Source organism: Echeneis naucrates, chromosome 22 (assembly GCF_900963305.1).
Source record: "Echeneis naucrates chromosome 22, fEcheNa1.1, whole genome shotgun sequence".
In the NCBI taxonomy this organism is placed as follows: domain Eukaryota; kingdom Metazoa; phylum Chordata; class Actinopteri; order Carangiformes; family Echeneidae; genus Echeneis; species Echeneis naucrates.
In genome coordinates this window covers 19,655,648-19,675,778 of record NC_042532.1, presented here as the reverse complement: position 1 = coordinate 19,675,778, position 20,131 = coordinate 19,655,648, and the positions used below count along the sequence as shown (strand labels likewise).

The following is a 20,131-nucleotide window of genomic DNA, read 5'->3' as shown; positions in this document are numbered from 1 at the left end:
ATGTGAGATTTAGAGTGCAGGATTGGGTTCAGTGGGCTTTTTTTTTTTTTTTTTGGAGAGGTTTAGATTTTACTAAAACTGGAAGGAAGAAAACAGAAAGTCCACATCGTATCATACTTTATTTATCTCAAATTCAACATCTCTTTGTGTATTTTAAACTGAGTGTCTAAAATAAGGGCCGAATTTTCCTTCTTAAATTCAACCCAAGCTGAATTTTCTGCTTCATAATTATCAGTGTTTGTGGAATTTCCAATGAGAAGCTAACATCACTGCGCTAGTCACATAATCCAGTGTATCATACATGCAGGAATAATGTGTGGGATAAATGGGATTACACTGCGATTACCCAAACATTTCCTCATTTAGAGTTTCTTTTGTAGGATTATTTGGTCATGTAGCAAAAACTATGATGATTCATTCATATAAAGAGGTCAGATTTTATTGACATAATAAATGTTAGTAGGCCATTTAATGAAATGTTAGGTCACCTGTGCCAACTGTGTTTCATATTTTTTCTGTTTATCTTCATTCAAAACAAGGTAAAACATCAGCAGGGTAATGTTTTTGCCAGTTAACTCACAAAAGATGAATTATTCAATTAAAAAAAAAAAAAAAAACTGGTGCAACCACGTGGTCCACATTTGGGTCCAAACCAAGGGTCTTGTTCAATTAAGGCTCTGCTAAATAAGGACATCCTAATACAAGTGTTTGTGCTTGTAAACTAACAGAGGGAGCGGCAGACGGAGCGTCTGTCAGCAGTCCGATGACAATAATAAGTCATCCACCACCTCTGGTTCGTAAACAACTTCCCATTAATAATAACCGCCGTGATTCATTGCGGGCTGCGGTCTGTACATGAGCCGAGCTGAAATGTCGGTGTGTGGCAAAGTTTCCAGCAGCCCACGCCAGAAACCTGTCAATTCATCTCCGACTTAATAAAGTCTGAGGCTCTGTCTGTTTCTTCATCGGGTGGTTCATGAATGAGAGCAGGTTCTTCTTTTCAGCCAAAAACGATGCTGGCACTGGGAAAGAAATGTAGAGTTTGAAATGTAGCTTATGTGGCTGCAGAAAAACGCTCCGAGGTGTGTCTGTTTGATTGACAGGTATGACATTTTCTTCTCGGCGGCTAATTAAATTCCATCCAGTCTGAAGGTATTTGGATTTTAAAAGTATCATTTTGGAGATTAACGAGAACGTGTTTTGTGTTTTACTGCTTGTGTAACTTTGACATGACACAGTCGCGCCAAAACTTGACCACACCACGACATCCATGTTGTGCACCTGGCAGAAAACCAATATGGCTGCACAGGCCGGTGGTGGGTCTCTATGGAGCTGCTGAGCTTTCAGCCGGCATGTGAACTCACCTTTGTCTGAGCCGCACAACACACAGCGACAGGCGAGTGATACGTTTTGTCTGAGTCTGCCTCGGAGGGGAAGTGATGCAACGTCGAGCCAGAAGATTCAAAAACAACAGAGCGCTGCGAATCAAAGAGGCCGGGCGCTTGTTCAAGACCAAGACGTCCTGCCTCACTGACAGACGAGGATGCTCGGCCCGGGGTGGGTGGGGCTGGGGGAGGGCTTGGGGGCTTAACAGTCTCTTAGCTAGGTGCCTCTTCTCTGTTGTCTCACGCTGTGTTAGATATAAAGCAAAATGATTATTCTGTTGCGCCAAATGTTCTGGGCGAACTGGAACAAGATTTTAGCTGTTTGCCCTCATAAGTGTCTGTGTGTGGTGGATTTCCATTTTATGACTCAAACATAAATTATAGATGGTGATTACAAAACATCCCGTCACTCGAGGTTTCATGAGTAAAACAGGGCTGAAAACACATGTTACTGCAGATAAACCCAACAACAGCAAGTGTTAGAACAAAAGTATATGAATATTTTCGCTCTTTGGAGGTCTGTTGTTGTTGCCCAGCTGGGACAAGACAGCTGGCCCCCGTACCATGCCATTACATCGGATCCCCTTATTACAGAGAATCCCAGCAGTAATGGAAATAACCCGTCGTCCCGGGCCAGGTAGCTCGACAGGCCCATAAATCAAACCGGAGTTCTGGGTAGGGAGGGTGTCGTGGGGGAGAGTGGGTAGGAGAGAAGAAGTAGGGTAAGGAGAAGCAGGGAGGAGTTTCCTGTGCTCGCTGACAGGCTCCGACGAGGCTTGAGCAAACAAGCTCTTGAAGCTGTGAGGACCTGAGACGGGTATTTAGGGAGACGGGAGGGTGACAGACGGGGCAGAAACGGGGACGGTGGATTAGAAACTTTAGAGTTGTTCATCTTCAGCTTGTTGAAAACGTAAAATTCCCTCACAACAGCACGATGTGATTTTTTTGCTGCGTTTCTTATTTCCACCGGTGGCAGCGGTTGAGGAAGTGGGATGGGAGGAGTGGGGTAATCCACTGAAAGGACAGATTATTGCCAAAGAAATAAAGAGTTGAGCACAGAGCGTGTTTTCAGCGTCCGCCGTCTCACCCAAAGACACACAGCAACAGTTTTTTTTATTTTTTATTCCTGTGACAAATCCATCCGAGGGCTGAGTGTGTGAGCTGCATGAGGTTAAAAAATAAACAAAGTAAAAAGGAAAAGACGGCCAGCTGACATACAGCAATAAGGCCGGCGCTGAAACGTTGTTGTTGTCGTTTCGACTCCGTTTGGAGGAGTAGTTTGGCACGTTGATACCCTGAAGCATGATGGGAACGGACGTCCTGTTTACGGCCTCCAGCTGCATGTGTCCACGAAGTGATGCTAACTAAGCATCTGATCGTTAGCATGCTAGTGTTTGATAATTTTCACAGAATTGGAAATAAACTGCTGTCTGATCCTAATGCTTTGGACAAATTTAACGTTTGGTGGTCAAACTGCTGGTGTTGAAATTTAGATTTGTCGCCATGGAAGCTAAGAAGAAGTATCAGAGCTTTGCCAGCGGTTTGGTTGCACATAATCGGCACACACGCCAGCCACTCGGTGGTTTGCTACGACATAATTTGTCAAAGTGAGTCTCGTGCCATTACAATGATCAAAAGCTGTTCTCAGATTTGTCTAACCTGGTCGGGATTTCGATGATTTGTCTCAGTGAAAAGGGCTGAAAACAATCCTGCCACTGTTTCTCCTGCTGAGTTCTGACTGATCGGGGGTCTAATTATGATCCTGCACACTAAAGGAGGTGGCTTCGCTCGGATCTCTTCGGTTTACATTAATTAGCTATTTGAGAAAGTCAACCTACAGTGGAAAAATCTGCAACCTGTGGTGTTTTTAATCACATGGATTCGTGCACTTTCAGAGTTGATATTAAACAATCATACTAAAGAAACGATCGTGAGCCGAGCTGTGTGTTTTGGCTCCGATATTGGCCTCTCTGATTGTGTTTTATGAGAAGTGATGAACAACACGAACCTGACCTGAAGCGTTAGCCTTTATATCAATTATTGGTATTTTCAGGATGCATTTCAGCAGTTTGGTGTGCGCAGATGAATTTATTTCTCCTGTGTGGATGAGCTGGCAGAGATATTGTCAGCCACTTAGAGAGCTGTATTCGTCCCTCCCACTAACAGAGAGCACCAAATAAAACACACGCAGGTATCACACAATGGAGCAATTGTTTAGTTTCTATGGCAGAGGAAAAAAAAATTCACTGCTTTTGATATTTGCACATTTCTGTTCCCGGTTTGGATGGCAGGCTGCTCCTGCTTCTTTAGCGCCGAGCCCTGGGGGTGAACAGGTGGATTTTAGGTGCGCTCTGCACACACCAGGAGACGCCATCGCAGAATGGATGGCACAGCTTGGACGCGCTAAATTAGCTAACTCCTTTGTGTCTCAGATCTGCGTCATTTGCATACCTCGTGAGTTGAAAAAGGGGGCGATTATGTTCCATCATGCCACCCATCGATGTTTTCTTTGGGCTCGTGATGCTATGTGTGCTTGGCAGGGGTGCCAGCCTCTGCGTTTCAACACAAAGCATTTTGTTTTAGTGCTAATTACACGGCATGCAAAGGCAGATGGGGTTCTTCCTCCCTTCTGTGGGTGACAGTTATTGACTATTGGCCCACGTCTAGCCATAATATGCCAGCGGCAGAGGAATCAGCCACTTCCAAAATAAACATTGCAAAGAGAGGTGCTTCAAAATGGGGGACAGATTTTTTTTTTTTTTTTTTTTTTTACCCTGACAACTGTAGCTGTGTTCTACAAATTAGGCCCAGAATCCCCCGGGGTCAACGCTGCTTAAAATGAAAGAGATAGCCTTTCTTCTGACTGACAGCCCAGATCTTTCAGATTTTGTTTGTGCTGTTGTCATGAAGGGCGTTTAGATTAACTTCAAATCGAATCAGATATGTTTGACTGGTGATAGCTTAGCTGTCCATCACAGAAAATTACACGTGGACAGTTTAATCCCTGAAAATATTAATATCCTGTTGTACCGAGTGTGTGAAACCACGATCAAAGATCAGCTGTGCTGCTCTCCTTCCACTCAGAGCTTCAGCCGGTGTCAGGCTCTGTTGACTGACTCTCAATCTTGTGTGAAAATGGTTGGACGGGTCAGCACCCGTGAGCGACCCCCGGCCATTTCCTCGCTCTTCTGATTGTCCCACATCGGCCTTAGTCACACCGTCTTCAAAGGAGACAAGCCCCCCCACCTGCACACACACATCAAAGAGACACCAACAATGTCTGCGCCGACCTAAATGTACGAAGAGGTGAAGAAACTCAACCGTCCCTCCGGATGTTGGACTGTTCTGTCCCATCTGGATTAAATGTGACCTGGAAGCAAAAAAAAAAAAAAAATACATTTAATTTCTCCTCAGTTTAAGTTAACTTTCTATAGAACATTAAATTCCCGTCCAAAACTGCAAGATCAATGAAGTACACTGTAAAATATGCTCGTCATCTGAACAGATTAGCTCAAAGTGACTTGACATGGATTTTATGTACTCAAACGTTTATGCTTCCTGCTGCACGAGGACACTCATCACCGCCGTTTACAGTAAACAAGCTTGGCTGTACTGACAGCTCAGAAAATGCTCCTGACAGTGGAAAGCAAAATGAAAATGCAATTTTGCTTTGAGCTCTGGAAAGTCTGCACGGTGGATTGTTCTGTTTTAAAATCGGACATTCTGACATATTTCTCAAATAATGAGTCGATTTCCAACCAAGCAGCAAACGTGAAAGCCTGTTGTCGTATTTGTTTAAACATTCTTCTGGTTGTGTTGATGATTTAGAGATTAAATAGTGTGAGTAGATTGACAGTGTGTATATTTGATTGGCTGCTTTTTTTACCAAACCAATCTCAGCGCTATTACCGCCTGTTCTTATGAATTATAATGAACCAACATTATTCATTTTTATTATTCAACATTACTCATTCCTTCATCTTCTAAAATATTTTTACATTGTCGTCTTCTAAGATGCTGTTGTGTTCTTTGATGTTTTCTCATGTTTTACTGTAATGTGTGATGTTTAAGGTTCTCTGTTATACAAAGGTACACCTCTATGTGGTGTTCGATTGTAAATCAGGTCTGTGAAGGCGCTCAGAAATGCAAACCAGCCGCTCGGATCTCTGTAACTTTGTGATGTCACAGGAAAGCCCCGCCCACCATTTAGGATTTAGAGTGTTTACCTGAAATCTGCCATGTTCATATTTAATCGCTCTGAAAAACTTCCAATAAAAAGCTGGAGGAGTGTCAAACACGGGAGCTTTAAGCCAAAGAAACCTCCAGAATGTGGATTTGAAATTTAAATAACGAGACGCTGAGACACAAAGAGAGAAGCTTTAGTCTGCAGCCGCCTCAATTAAGGCATCGATGGCTTCCAATAAAGTTTGCCCTTGGTTGGCCCTGACAGCTGCTCCAAAGCCCCGGACACCTCGCCGAGGAGCCTGGTCGGTAAAGAGCAGCTCTCTGGAGTTTGGATGTCGCTCACATGAGCTGAAGCACAGGTGGTCCGATATTCTGCCAAAGTGATCTGAATCTGAATCTGCGCAAATTACAGCGTCTGAAGACCTCACTTTCACGACGTGTTGAGACGAGGCCTGTGGTCTCAGATCGTTCTCCGTCTCTCTCTGCCTGCTCATGTTTCCCTTCTTCTTCTTTTTGTCCTTTTCTGCTTTCTGCTCTCTTCCTGTCTTCTCATTTAATCCTTCATTATTATTGTCTTGTCAGATTAGAATAAAAATAAATGTTTTTCTTCTGGACCACAAAAACAGAAAGCTTTTTTTTATGTAGTTTTAAAAGAAAACTAATAAAACGTAATTAAAGCAGGTCACTGCCTCTAGCAGTTGCTTTTATTATTGATTAGTCTGGTTGTTTTCTCCGGTAAATGTTGACCCTCTTGGTTTGCATTAATGTCTGTAACATCCATCACATTTTCCAAACTCTGCAGAGGAAGGTTGCTTAAAGTCGGGTTTTTGTCCAGAAAATGTGAAATTTTTGTTCACCAAAACATAACAATGCAACAACACCTCACAGATAAGGACGTATAACAAGACACGAATGACAACAGGGAATTAAAGTGGCTTGATTTTGACGGTAAAAATACAGAATTTAAACATTTTAAACATTGAACAGCTCACCTGCCCATCATATAACGATATTCAAAGTGTGAGCAGGAATACTCACATATTGTTTTTTTTTTTTTCAGCAGTTTTTTTTCTCCAACTTGAGATATTCTGCAGACTCCTTTACAGACTTCCTTTTAAGATCTACAGTTTATTTGGGGATTATTTATTATTCCCCAGAGGTAATTACAGATAACCTACATCCTTTCTTGTTTTCTTTGCAGCATGAATGTGTCCTGAGACACGTTTTCTGCATTTGTGGGAATGTGAGCAGTCGGTTTTCAGGCTGGTGGGACTGTCACTCGTTCTCACCGTGCTCTCTGGGTGTACAAACAAACCTGTGAGCGCCGTGCGCAGATGGGGACAAAAGGCAGGCTTATGGGCGAGGCCAGGAGGAGTCAGGTGGATCAAGGAGTGATGTGGGAAAGGTGGAATCTCCCGACGATCCTCCTGGGACCACCACCAGGAAGAGAGACGTCAGATTTACAGGATTCAGCGTTCTCCTGGGAAACGTGGAGGTGCTGACGCACTCACATGCAGCGCACACTTTCCATACACACATTTACTGAGAAAAATGGAACAGCTGCTAATATCCAAATACCATTCCTGAGAAAACAAGCTGGCAGCTTTCACACACACTCAGGGGCTTATTAAAATCTGCACAGGTACACTTTTCCTCGAGGATCTGGATCAAAAAAGCTCACCTGATGGAGACAACTCAGATGCAAATGCACCGTAACACAAATTAATAAACAATGTACAGATTAAAGGATTCGACTCCTGATGGGAAAATTAACCAAATACACTCACATACTGTGTTTGTGCACACAATCACATCTGGTCCTGTTTACATTCACAATGTAAAGTTGCTAAATCCCCCGAAAAACCGATGCAACGAAAGATTCACATGTCTGCCACATGTGATGAATAAAGCAGCAGGACATTGTAGTAAATACTGAAACATATAAACAAAACGTTAAAATCCAAAGCATGAACATAACAATAAACTGGCTAAGAAACTGATTTAATAACGTGGTCCATAATTTTGGAGCAGCAACCGCAGAGACCTTTTGTCATTTGACATTTCAGTGAAAACTCCAGTCGGTGACTGTTGTCTCTCCCTATAACTAGATTTTCCACATATAATTGAGTTAAAGTAGTATTCTGTGTTGCTATTTATAGCCAGATAGTGTAATGCATCATAACCTTTTTACGAGGTACTTTTTCAAACTCATTACCTGACGATTTATCATCGTTACGTCCCGAAGTATCTATTATACAAATCAAAAGCACCATAATTACTTTTTATTGGCTCCTATTGTGGGGAGAGAAAAAAAAAAACAGAAAACCAACTCATGCACAACTTTAAAACGTGTCATGTTGTTCAGATGGTTTTGGGAGAAATCTGCAGAGCCTGAGGACGGCAGGTCTGTGGGACCCCAGCCTGCTGTAAGACGAGAGATTAGAGAGATTACAGTTAAAGAGTATCTCGTCCTGTGGAGCTCTTTCTAAACACCAGCTCCCATCAGAAGGGCCCGGGCTGATGGAGGAAACAGCAGAGATTAGGCCCATTTAACAGTAATCCCTCCCTTCTGGAGCAACGCCAGCGCCGAGCATAAGACCACCGCTCGACAAGAGCGACGTGGAGAGAGGCAGACAGAGAGGTGGAGATTCACACTTCTACAACAGTTTATTTAAATGTAATCTCTCTGATCCCGCTGTCCTTTGAGGCAGCTTTCTTTGTTGGCACCTTAAACACTGTTGGGTGACATACATCCAATGAGCAGAAACTGAATTATTGATTAATCAGTCATTGTTTGGTGTGTGTGAGCACATTTTTTTTTCTGAGATGATTATTTTACTTATCCATAGGGACTTCAGTTGGACCAATACAAATTCATTAAATCTCAATATTCTCAGTTTTGAAGCAATATTCCGTCACTGGACACTTTTATTTTACATTTCGCTGTTAAAATGATCTCATAATTTTGCCTTGATTGAAAGATTTGGTTCATTTTGTGGTTTCTCTGCCTTTTTGTGTGTGTGTGTGTGTGTGTGTCTGATGCAGCAGTTACTGAGAAACATCTGCAGATCAGTGAATGTTACATTATATGTGTTATTAAGAGAAAAATGTAAATCAGAAAAAGACTTGAAGGACTTTTAGGAAAAGGCCTGTCAGGTTAAAATACCTTATTTATCACAGCAGAGATTTTGTGTTTCATTCAGCTGTGTGTTTATTGGTACTGTTCAATACTCTTTATTATCAAACAGAGGAAGTTAATAGTCTGGAAGCCAAAGAGGGATCAAAGGTGTAAACAGACTCTGTGTGTGACTAAAGAACCGACAGACGGACGATCTGACTGAATGATTGACTGACAGATAGAAAACCTGGCAGACTCTCTGCTGACTCAGTGTCTGAGAATGAGAGGACGAGGTGGAATGAGCGAGCGAGGGAGGAGAGGCAGAGGGAAGGAGAGAGAGAGAGAGAAACTTGGGAAACATTTAAAAAACACAAAGTAGAAAATGACTCTGATATCTGGTTCAGTGCCAGACCACACACATGGATGAGCAGATATGGATCTCCACACACACACACATGTAACTGACTAACACACACACATGTTGCATACCTGGCTGGGTGGGCTCGATCGCTCAAGGCTGTACCTGCGGCTGTAACCTGTGTCCATGGCAACGACACCGACACTCGGGTGACAAACGCAGGGTGTGAAACTGTGGAGCATCAGCCATCAGCACACACTCCCTCGGTCAGGTGAGACGCAGTTTTAACACAATACAAACAACAACAAACCTCCTGAACTGAGATGTGATCACTTTGAGCTGCTCCAAGTTCTGTAAGTTCTGTTGCTAAATTAACTCATCATGATCATGATCATCATCATCATCATCATCATCATCTAGGTGGATACAGATGTCTTTGTTAGTTTGAACCTATAATTTCTTACTATTATGTTCTTCCTAACTTGTAATTGTGAGCGTGAGTCACGTCTTAATTGTCGAGCAGCAGGAAAATGTTATAAAGACATAAGAATCCTCCCCACTTTACAGTAATACCGCCACATGATCATCGGCAGGTCAAACACCCCCTGAGACATTAGCAGAGGAAGCTCTTAGTAAGCATTTGTGTAACTTTAATTATCATAATAGGTGTATTTTTTAGGAAAATGGACATAATGATGTTAATTTGGCAACCAGTTCAATCAAAAGAGACTTTCTGACATTTGTTCATGTAGAGAGGTGTCCAAGATCTGAAACCGCTTTCGTCTTATTCATTATTATTGTTTGAGCTCAACTGTTAAATGTTAATACTTCTGGAACATTCAAACTTTCTTCCTGGTTGTGGTTGTTGGTTGTCTGTACCTGCAGAGGGCACCACAGGCCCAGAGGTCCACTGTCATTGCTGCGCTGCTGTTAGTTTGTGCAACAGCAGACACAACACTTAACATGTGACCTGTGGCCTGTCCGGCATAAATGAAAAATGAAATTTCTATTTAACAGGTTCAAAACGCTCTTTAACTCCACGCTTATGAGAGAAGGTTTCAAGCTTATAGAGGGGAAAGCAATTCAACGTTTTTAAAATTAATTATCAAATAATAAATAATCTCTTTCACAATGCAGTCCACATTCTCCATCCTTTTTCTTTCTGAATGCGTGAACACCCTGATTTATAAACAATTCATTGAAAACTCCAACTACAAGCTGAACAAAAAAAAGAAAAAAGAAAAATAACTCAAAATAAGCAGGTGCAGCTGAAATTGAACAACGCTTTCTAAATTTCCCCCAATAAAATATCTGCGTTTGACATGCGTTTGACTTTGAGTTTGAGCAAAACAGATGTTTAGGGTGATATTTCTTCACAAGTTCACGGCAGCATTACTTCGTCCAAACGAGAGCTTCAGCTAAACAGGCGTTTGTCAGAGGAGTAAATACAACGGCAGAGGTCTTAGCAAGGAGTACAGTTTGTCTTGACAAGTAACCTCAGCGTTAAAAAGACAAAGGCTAAAGATGTACTTAATTCAACACATAGTGGGAATTACTCACAGCACTGCAATTATAGTCCTTACCAGCAACGGTGCTTGTCGGCTGACCTGAACAGTGAACTTATGACTGACCCCTGACCCCTGACCCCACACCCTTTCTGAACATCAACGGAGTCCCCTCTTTTAAATTCCTGGAGACCCCACAGACCTCTCCTGGTCAGCAAAGACAAGAAGGCCCTGTTTCTGGGAGTCCTCAGGAGGAAGAGACAAACTGAGAATGTTCTTCATTTGTTATGCTAGCTGACAGAGAGAAGCTGCAAAGGGTCATAAGGTCAGCTGAAGAGACCAGCTGCCATTGGCCAAATTGGAGCATGTTTGATCTGCTTTGAAGCACCAAGTGGAGTCACCATTTCCACTCAGGTGTGAATATAAACACCGTCACTGTCACCTCCTGCTGACTCTTCATTCTTCTCTGTGTCTTCCAGAGAGGGGGGTGTCGTTGGGGGCATCACTTCCACCAGCGGAAAGAAGTGTGGCCAGTTGAGAAAGTCAAGGATTTACACCACTGTAGCACATCGACTAGCCTGCGTCAGATAAATTAGTGTGGTTGCTTCATGCGTGTTGGCAGTGCTCGATGTTTTCCTGTTGGATTTACGAGAAGGACAGAAGAAGACAATGTTGGACTTCCTGTGTGATTTGTGTTTAAGTGAGGTCAGCTGGGGTTCATCCAAATCTCAATGTTATATAACTTTGTTAATAAATACTCCTGTTAAAAATGTTGGATAAGTGCTTGAAAATATAAATAAAACGGCACTATTTTTATTGAGGCTAATGGATTTACTGGAAATTGGCGAATTTAGTCCACAATACTGAGTTGCGTATTACATCTGATCAAAAAGTGTAAGTAATGAACTCAAAAAATAAATAAATAAGCAACCAAGCAGGACTCACTCAACAACTGAATGATAAATACACTTTTTGCAAAAAGTGAAAAAAGTCTTCATCAGTGAAAACTGTCAGTGAATGTGTTTTATTCTTTCCTGTTTTTCATTCCAGGAAAGCGGCAACTGGAGGACTCCCACTTGTGTGTTGCACCACATCTACATGATTTATGTGTCCTCCCTTTGAAGTAGGAGACTTTAAAACATCCGAGTGGCTCGCTCTTTAGTTTAGTTGAACCAGCAACATGGTTTCAGGGAAAGAGGTTCTCGTGGCTGCTGCCGTCTTTGCTGTTGCCCTCATCTCACACAGTGAGTTTTTGCTCGTTTTTGCCTTTATTTCCTCATTTTCATGTCCATTGTTAGTTAGTTATGTGTTCATTATGTCATTTTCTGAAAATCTAGATTGCTGAAAATGTAAAATTGCTTCTATCTAATTTATTTTTTGCACATTTTTTTTTTTTTTTTACTTACATGCTAGTATAATTTTCATCGACAAGTCTTCACCATGCACATGTAAAATTTTTTGTATGATAAATATAATTTAATTTGAATCTTAGGGCTTTGTTCTGGTCTCTTTGTTTTCTCCTCCCAGGTGAGGGTATCATGGGCGGCAGAGAGGCAGTGGCACACTCTCGGCCATACATGGCCTCCATCCAAGTGCCAGAAGGAAACCGGCTGAAGCACATATGTGGAGGCTTCGTGGTTGCAGATCAGTGGGTGATGACTGCAGCTCACTGTCTGCCCAACGAGTGAGGACACTCTCCTTCTTAACCGTGACACATGTAGTCAGGAAGGAAACTGAAAGTAAAAGGACATCCTACTGCAGCAGATGAGCTTGTGTTCTCTTTGCGAGCGCTAAAGTAGCTCAGATTTTGTTTACATTTCATTTTTGTGCTGGACTTCACTCATTAATCAGAAGTATGTTTGTATTCGAATTAATTTCATTTGTGTTGTTTTCACAGGCCAGATGGAAGGAAAGTAGTGCTGGGTATGCATTCTCTGAGTCAACCCGAAGCCACAAAGCAAACCTTCGACATTCTGAGGATTTACAACAACCCAACCTTCAACCCATTAAATTATGATAATGACATTGCTTTAATTTTGGTGAGTTCATTTTTTGGGCTTCTTTCTATTGTGTCAAAGCCAATATAAGAAAAATGAAACTGCCACTTATGGGTCACTTCTTTTGGGACACGTTTGCAGTTGGACCGTCCATTTGTTCCATCTGAAGCAGTTAAAGCCGTGCCGTTCCTGAGAGCGGGAGGGACAAACCCCACAACCGATGATGAGGTGGACACAGCAGGCTGGGGGGCCAGCAACAACCTGGGGTCCAGACCCGACGCGCTCAAAGAGCTGTTCATCGACGTGTACAGCCCTGGGCTGTGCGGAAACAGCAACCACTTTGGCAGCAAGTTCACGCAGAACATGATGTGTGCACACAGAGTCTGCCCGAAACCTTGTCCCTCTCGCATCAGGAAAGAGGACACTTGTGATGTGAGTTTTCTCTGCCTTTTTATTGGCCTTTAAAACTGCTGCTCTTTCTCCGGCCTGTGGTATCACACAGGAAGATGACTACGGTGGACCTTCAGACCATCAGATGTCAGTTGTGAGTTTAAACTCTGCCTCTGTTGGTCTTTCAGGGTGATTCTGGGGGTCCTCTGCTCTTCAACGGCGTCGTTGTGGGCATCACTTCCAACGGCGGAAGGAAGTGTGGCCAACTTAGAAAGCCAGGGATTTACACTATTGTCTCCCACTACACCGACTGGATCGACGCCACCATGGCCCAGCAGCCGGCTGCAGCAGCAGCAGAGCCGAGCAGTTAAATCACAGACAGCCGACACTACATTTATTCAGTCAATGAGCGGATCCAACATCCTATGACTTTTCCTTTTATTTTGGTTCATGCAATTAAAAGAGATTTGTAAGCCAATACTGCAACAGAACAAATGTGATTCATCAAAAGAAAAAAACAGAACAAATACTTACTCATCACTCTGCAGATAGAGCTGATAGAGTTTCTTTGTAATTTGCAACTAATGCATGGCTTTGAAGACTAACATCATATACCTACCCTAACAAAGAGATTCACCAGGATAGATACAGTTCATCATGTATTTTACACTTTTTTCAGGAAATTATTTTAATAAAGAAAGTACATTCCAGATGAAATGTCTGTCTTGAGTTCTTCAACATAAAAAAATCATCAGCTGCAGTACAATACCATGTGTGGAGATAAAAAAATAAATAAAATTCAAGATCCATCATTTAAATGTGATAAAACAAGCCATTGCATCACACAAAAGCATTACCCAATAACTGAGATAAGGGAATCCAAATATCATTTGGCTCTAAGAACTGTTTTTTTTTGCAGGTGCTTGAGTTGTTTGGCAACTGAGTCCATCTGAAGAATGCTGTTTAAGGCAGCAACTGTTAGGCAATCACTTTATCAACAAGTACATCTCCCAAACTTGTCTGATACCAGCTGCCATTGGCCAAATTGGAGCATGTTTGATCTGCTTTGAAGCACCAAGTGGAGTCACCATTTCCACTCAGGTGTGAATATAAACACCGTCACTGTCACCTCCTGCTGACTCTTCATTCTTCTCTGTGTCTTCCAGAGAGGGGGGTGTCGTTGGGGGCATCACTTCCACCAGCGGAAAGAAGTGTGGCCAGTTGAGAAAGTCAAGGATTTACACCACTGTAGCACATCGACTAGCCTGCGTCAGATAAATTAGTGTGGTTGCTTCATGCGTGTTGGCAGTGCTCGATGTTTTCCTGTTGGATTTACGAGGACAGAAGAAGACAATGTTGGACTTCCTGTGCGATTTGTGTTTAAGTGAGGTCAGCTGGGGTTCATCCAAATCTCAATGTTATATAACTTTGTTAATAAATACTCCTGTTAAAAATGTTGGATAAGTGCTTGAAAATATAAATAAAACGACACTATTTTTATTGAGGCTAATGGATTTACTGGAAATTGGCGAATTTAGTCCACAATACTGAGTTGCGTATTACATCTGATCAAAAAGTGTAAGTAATGAAATCAAAAAATAAATAAATAAGTAACCAAGCAGGACTCACTCAACAACTGAATGATAAATACACTTTTTGCAAAAAGTGAAAAAAGTCTTCATCAGTGAAAACTGTCAGTGAATGTGTTATATTCTTTCCTGTTTTTCATTCCAGGAAAGCGGCAACTGGAGGACTCCCACTTGTGTGTTGCACCACATCTACATGATTTATGTGTCCTCCCTTTGAAGTAGGAGACTTTAAAACATCCGAGTGGCTCGCTCTTTAGTTTAGTTGAACCAGCAACATGGTTTCAGGGAAAGAGGTTCTCGTGGCTGCTGCCGTCTTTGCTGTTGCCCTCATCTCACACAGTGAGTTTTTGCTCGTTTTTGCCTTTATTTCCTCATTTTCATGTCCATTGTTAGTTAGTTATGTGTTCATTATGTCATTTTCTGCAAATCTAGATTGCTGAAAATGTAAAATTGCTTCTATCTAATTTATTTTTTGCACATTTTTTTTTTTTTTTTTACTTACATGCTAGTATAATTTTCATCGACAAGTCTTCACCATGCACATGTAAAATTTTTTGTATGATAAATATAATTTAATTTGAATCTTAGGGCTTTGTTCTGGTCTCTTTGTTTTCTCCTCCCAGGTGAGGGTATCATGGGCGGCAGAGAGGCAGTGGCACACTCTCGGCCGTACATGGCCTCCATCCAAGTGCCAGAAGGAAACCGGCTGAAGCACATATGTGGAGGCTTCGTGGTTGCAGATCAGTGGGTGATGACTGCAGCTCACTGTCTGCCCAACGAGTGAGGACACTCTCCTTCTTAACTGTGACACATGTAGTCAGGAAGGAAACTGAAAGTAAAAGGACATCCTACTGCAGCAGATGAGCTTGTGTTCTCTTTGCGAGCGCTAAAGTAGCTCAGATTTTGTTTACATTTCATTTTTGTGCTGGACTTCACTCATTAATCAGAAGTATGTTTGTATTCGAATTAATTTCATTTGTGTTGTTTTCACAGGCCAGATGGAAGGAAAGTAGTGCTGGGTATGCATTCTCTGAGTCAACCCGAAGCCACAAAGCAAACCTTCGACATTCTGAGGATTTACAACAACCCAACCTTCAACCCATTAAATTATGATAATGACATTGCTTTAATTTTGGTGAGTTCATTTTTTGGGCTTCTTTCTATTGTGTCAAAGCCAATATAAGAAAAATGAAACTGCCACTTATGGGTCACTTCTTTTGGGACACGTTTGCAGTTGGACCGTCCATTTGTTCCGTCTGAAGCAGTTAAAGCCGTGCCGTTCCTGAGAGCGGGAGGGACAAACCCCACAACCGATGATGAGGTGGACACAGCAGGCTGGGGGGCCAGCAACAACCTGGGGTCCAGACCCGACGCGCTCAAAGAGCTGTTCATCGACGTGTACAGCCCTGGGCTGTGCGGAAACAGCAACCACTTTGGCAGCAAGTTCACGCAGAACATGATGTGTGCACACAGAGTCTGCCCGAAACCTTGTCCCTCTCGCATCAGGAAAGAGGACACTTGTGATGTGAGTTTTCTCTGCCTTTTTATTGGCCTTTAAAACTGCTGCTCTTTCTCCGGCCTGTGGTATCACACAGGAAGATGACTACGGTGGACCTTCAGACCATCAGATGTCAGGTGTGAGTTTAAACTCTGCCTCTGTTGGTCTTTCAGGGTGATTCTGGGGGTCCTCTGCTCTTCAACGGCGTCGTTGTGGGCATCACTTCCAACGGCGGAAGGAAGTGTGGCCAACTTAGAAAGCCAGGGATTTACACTATTGTCTCCCACTACACCGACTGGATCGACGCCACCATGGCCCAGCAGCCGGCTGCAGCAGCAGCAGAGCCGAGCAGTTAAATCACAGACAGCCGACACTACATTTATTCAGTCAATGAGCGGATCCAACATCCTATGACTTTTCCTTTTATTTTGGTTCATGCAATTAAAAGAGATTTGTAAGCCAATACTGCAACAGAACAAACGTGATTCATCAAAAGAAAAAAACAGAACAAATACTTACTCATCACTCTGCAGATAGAGCTGATAGAGTTTCTTTGTAATTTGCAACTAATGCATGGCTTTGAAGACTAACATCATATACCTACCCTAACAAAGAGATTCACCAGGATAGATACAGTTCATCATGTATTTTACACTTTTTTCAGGAAATTATTTTAATAAAGAAAGTACATTCCAGATGAAATGTCTGTCTTGAGTTCTTCAACATAAAAAAATCATCAGCTGCAGTACAATACCATGTGTGGAGATAAAAAAATAAATAAAATTCAAGATCCATCATTTAAATGTGATAAAACAAGCCATTGCATCACACAAAAGCATTACCCAATAACTGAGATAAGGGAATCCAAATATCATTTGGCTCTAAGAACTGGGTTTTTTTTGCAGGTGCTTGAGTTGTTTGGCAACTGAGCCCATCTGAAGAATGCTGTTTAAGGCAGCAACTGTTAGGCAATCACTTTATCAACAAGTACATCTCCCAAACTTGTCTGATAGGTCTTCATACCACTGGTGACTTCCAAAAGTAAATCACTTCTTTTTACTTCCCTGTCTGTTCTGAGGCAATAACCTTGGCATGAGATATTCCTGATGGCTCCCACTTTTCTGTTTAGTACGCCTCACACCATATCTTTTTTACTGAGAAATGTTTCACACATTAATACATTTGTGTGGTTGAAAAACACATTTCCCTTTTATTGCAGACTTTTGAGAATGACTCATCTATATTGAAGCAGTGGTGAAGAAACACACCTTTGAAAAACAAATCATGATAACAGCATATTTAGAACAATTACTTTGTGATGTAATTCAGTCTGATTCAAACAGCTCATTCCACATATTGATCATTTCAAACTTCAGGAAGGTAATAGTGATAGAAGGGCTGCTGTTCTTTTGACATGCAGGCATAGAAATCAAGATTCTCCTAGTAGGCAGTTTACTTCCAGAACCCCCTCCCTCCTCCCCTGGATCACTTTCTTCCTGTCCTGCAGCTCTTGCTTGGAAAATCTCCTCACTGAGCAGGAGCGTCCACCGAATGATGCAACCAGTTTGTTCATTCCTGAAAGCAGGTCTTTCACCTGAGAGTAGATCAAAGCATTCTGGGGCTTTGCAATGTTCAGCTCGAAGTAACGACTCCCACACTTCTGCAACAAATCCTGCAGGGATGGATGCGCTCCAGTCACGTAGTCGTTGATCCTCTGAGGCCTGTGCTGGTGACCGTCGAGACCAACAAACAGAACGATGGTGTGCTCTGCGAATTCTCGTCCAAAGATCTTCTGCAGTTGCCCAAGCATGTCGCTCTCGCCCTGGGTGAAGCGCCCCACCTGGAGCACCAGCAGGAAGACATGGGGCCCCGGGAGGGACAAAGCCAAACAATCTTTGACCAGCTCCAGATTTTCTGCCCCATCCTCATCCCACAGCTCAGGGGTATCCACCAGGATGAGCCGCTTTCCTGCTGCAGATACCTCTTTTCTCTCACAAGCCAAGGTCGACCGGGGAGACTCATGGCTGGACTCATTAACAGAGTATTGATTACTTGCCCTTTCTAGAATTAGGTTGAGTGCAGAAGTCTTCCCACTGCCAGAGAGACCCAACAGGATGACAGACATTGCCTTTGTTTCCTCATCTGAAAACCAAAGAAGAAAAGGAGACTGGCTGTTAGATAGGAGTTCCAGTGAGTTCCAGTTCATTAACCTTTCATTGATCTGGTTGAAAGCTTGAAAGTTATTCTTTCGTCCTCTTTTATTTTATAAATGATTTAAAAAATAATACATGCCCATGTCAATGTGTACCTGTATCTCCCCCTAGTGGGAGATGTTGCTTTCTGACAGTGCTGTTCAGCAAAAGTTGGATCAAAATTTTAATATTTCAAGATGTTTTTTGGAGAAATTACCACGAGTTCCATGTGAAATACAACCTCTTTTGTCATCCAACCCTTTACACATGTAAAGCATTAAAGTACAGGGAGATGGGATGTGTCAAATTTAAAACTGAAAAACAAGTCTTACCATTGGTGGGGCTCATCTGGAGCTGCATCGTAGCCATGTGGCTCTTCACTGCCTCCTCCAGACTTTCTCTTTTTGTCTCATGTTGCTCTTCTTCAGTGGCCTCCTTCTCTCTCTCCTCAGCATGCTTAGCCTTAAACTCCTGTATTTCTCTGGCTCTTCTCTGCTCATGCTCTTGAACCAGCTGCTTAAAGGTCTGCTCCTTCTCCTCTGCCTCTTGCACCTTCCGCCTCAAAATCTTCATGGCCAAGACCTCCGAGCTTCTATTCCACGCCTCGACCAGCATGGCTTCAGTGAAACCACTCACACAGTTTTCAGCCAGCATGTGGTCGATCACCTCCAGCAGCACCTTCATTTTTTCACCTGCGCAAGTTGATGTCATCCGACAGTATCTTCCATTGCAAATGTTTATTAAGTCCAAGAGGGAGTCGTCCAGTGTGTCGACCACCTTTCCATCTTCCAGAGAGAGAATTACAAGATAATTCAGAGCCTCTGGTCCAAAGTGTGCCTGGAGGATCTCTACCATTCTTCTTTCCCTCTTTGTATAATGGCCACCTTGGATCAGCAGCAGAAATGTACCGATTCCACCTGTACAAGACTTGAAGCAGCCTTCTATTGCATTGGTGATGTCTTCGTCTGACATGTCTTGTTTTAAATCTGCATAGTGCAAGCTGATCGAGTGGCCGTGTACCATTAAATCGCAGACTTGGTGTGATACCAGAGAACTGAAGGTTACCTGGTGGTGTTTATCTCCAGAGCTTTCCTGTAGCAGGGATTTCATAGAGGACCATTCCTCCACTGTGGCTATGACTGCCACTGTGTGCTTCGTGGTAGGTGAGAAGGCTGCCAAACAATAAAGGTCAGAGCTTGTCAGTGACTTTTGTAATAAAATGAGATGGCAAACCAAGTGTGCACGATATTTTTCAGGGCTTGCAGTATTTCAGGTAAAGTTACAGAATAATTAAGTTATTCTTAGCAATGGAAATGCAGGACAGCATTAATTTGCTTGTATAGGAAAGCAGTACTTACTGAGAGACATGTTTCAAACAGGTGCTTCAGCAAACTCTGCTCTGAGATCCTCATCAGCTCAAAAAAAAAAAAAAATGTGCATGAAACTGGATCCTCCAGCTCTGAGACAAATAGGGGTGTGGGGGCTAAACAGGAAGATGCTTTCTGATTGCACCGATTCATGTGCCACTGGGAGGCTTGTTGTTAAGGAAGTGCATTCCACAATACTATCTGGAATGAACCTGCTTCTTGCACAAACTTAATCTCTTTCTCACTGAGTTTTAGTCACAAATAAGAAGCCTTACTTCATGCCTATGCATCTGTACCTAGACAACATTGAAAGACCCAGGAGTTATAATAATTTTAACAAGTGATGATATAAAAACGTATGAGTATGCACTTTCATACACTTTCCACAAGATTTTACTGTTTAGGCAGAGGCCTCCTCGCCTCCCGGATCCTGTAGCTGACGCCACAGTGACATCAGGTTCATGGTATTCACAAGCTTAAAGTGCATCCTTTAGATGTTTGTGTTTTTGTTGTGTCTCTTAAAAAAAAAAAAAAAACTCTGTAAAGA

General features: G+C 42.5%; 3 protein-coding genes across 3 annotated transcripts; 2 read left to right on the top strand and 1 right to left on the bottom strand.

The window, feature by feature from the left end:
* Window positions 1-11,612: 11,612 nt before the first annotated feature.
* On the top strand, window positions 11,613-13,650 carry LOC115036091 (complement factor D-like). Its single transcript, XM_029494197.1, has 5 exons — window positions 11,613-11,795; window positions 12,079-12,235; window positions 12,449-12,590; window positions 12,690-12,980; window positions 13,127-13,650. The coding sequence occupies exons 1-5, from the start codon at window positions 11,732-11,734 to the stop codon at window positions 13,307-13,309; spliced, it is 837 nt and encodes a 278-aa protein (XP_029350057.1). The 5' UTR covers window positions 11,613-11,731; the 3' UTR covers window positions 13,310-13,650.
* A 526-nt stretch (window positions 13,651-14,176) lies between these two features.
* On the top strand, window positions 14,177-16,722 carry LOC115036089 (complement factor D-like). Its single transcript, XM_029494196.1, has 6 exons — window positions 14,177-14,327; window positions 14,673-14,866; window positions 15,151-15,307; window positions 15,521-15,662; window positions 15,762-16,052; window positions 16,199-16,722. The coding sequence occupies exons 2-6, from the start codon at window positions 14,803-14,805 to the stop codon at window positions 16,379-16,381; spliced, it is 837 nt and encodes a 278-aa protein (XP_029350056.1). The 5' UTR covers window positions 14,177-14,327; window positions 14,673-14,802; the 3' UTR covers window positions 16,382-16,722.
* On the bottom strand, window positions 16,432-19,633 carry LOC115036088 (GTPase IMAP family member 8-like). Its single transcript, XM_029494195.1, has 3 exons — window positions 19,576-19,633; window positions 18,550-19,389; window positions 16,432-18,167 (listed from the first exon to the last, which is right to left on the bottom strand). The coding sequence occupies exons 1-3, from the start codon at window positions 19,583-19,585 to the stop codon at window positions 17,455-17,457; spliced, it is 1,563 nt and encodes a 520-aa protein (XP_029350055.1). The 5' UTR covers window positions 19,586-19,633; the 3' UTR covers window positions 16,432-17,454.
* Window positions 19,634-20,131: the final 498 nt, after the last annotated feature.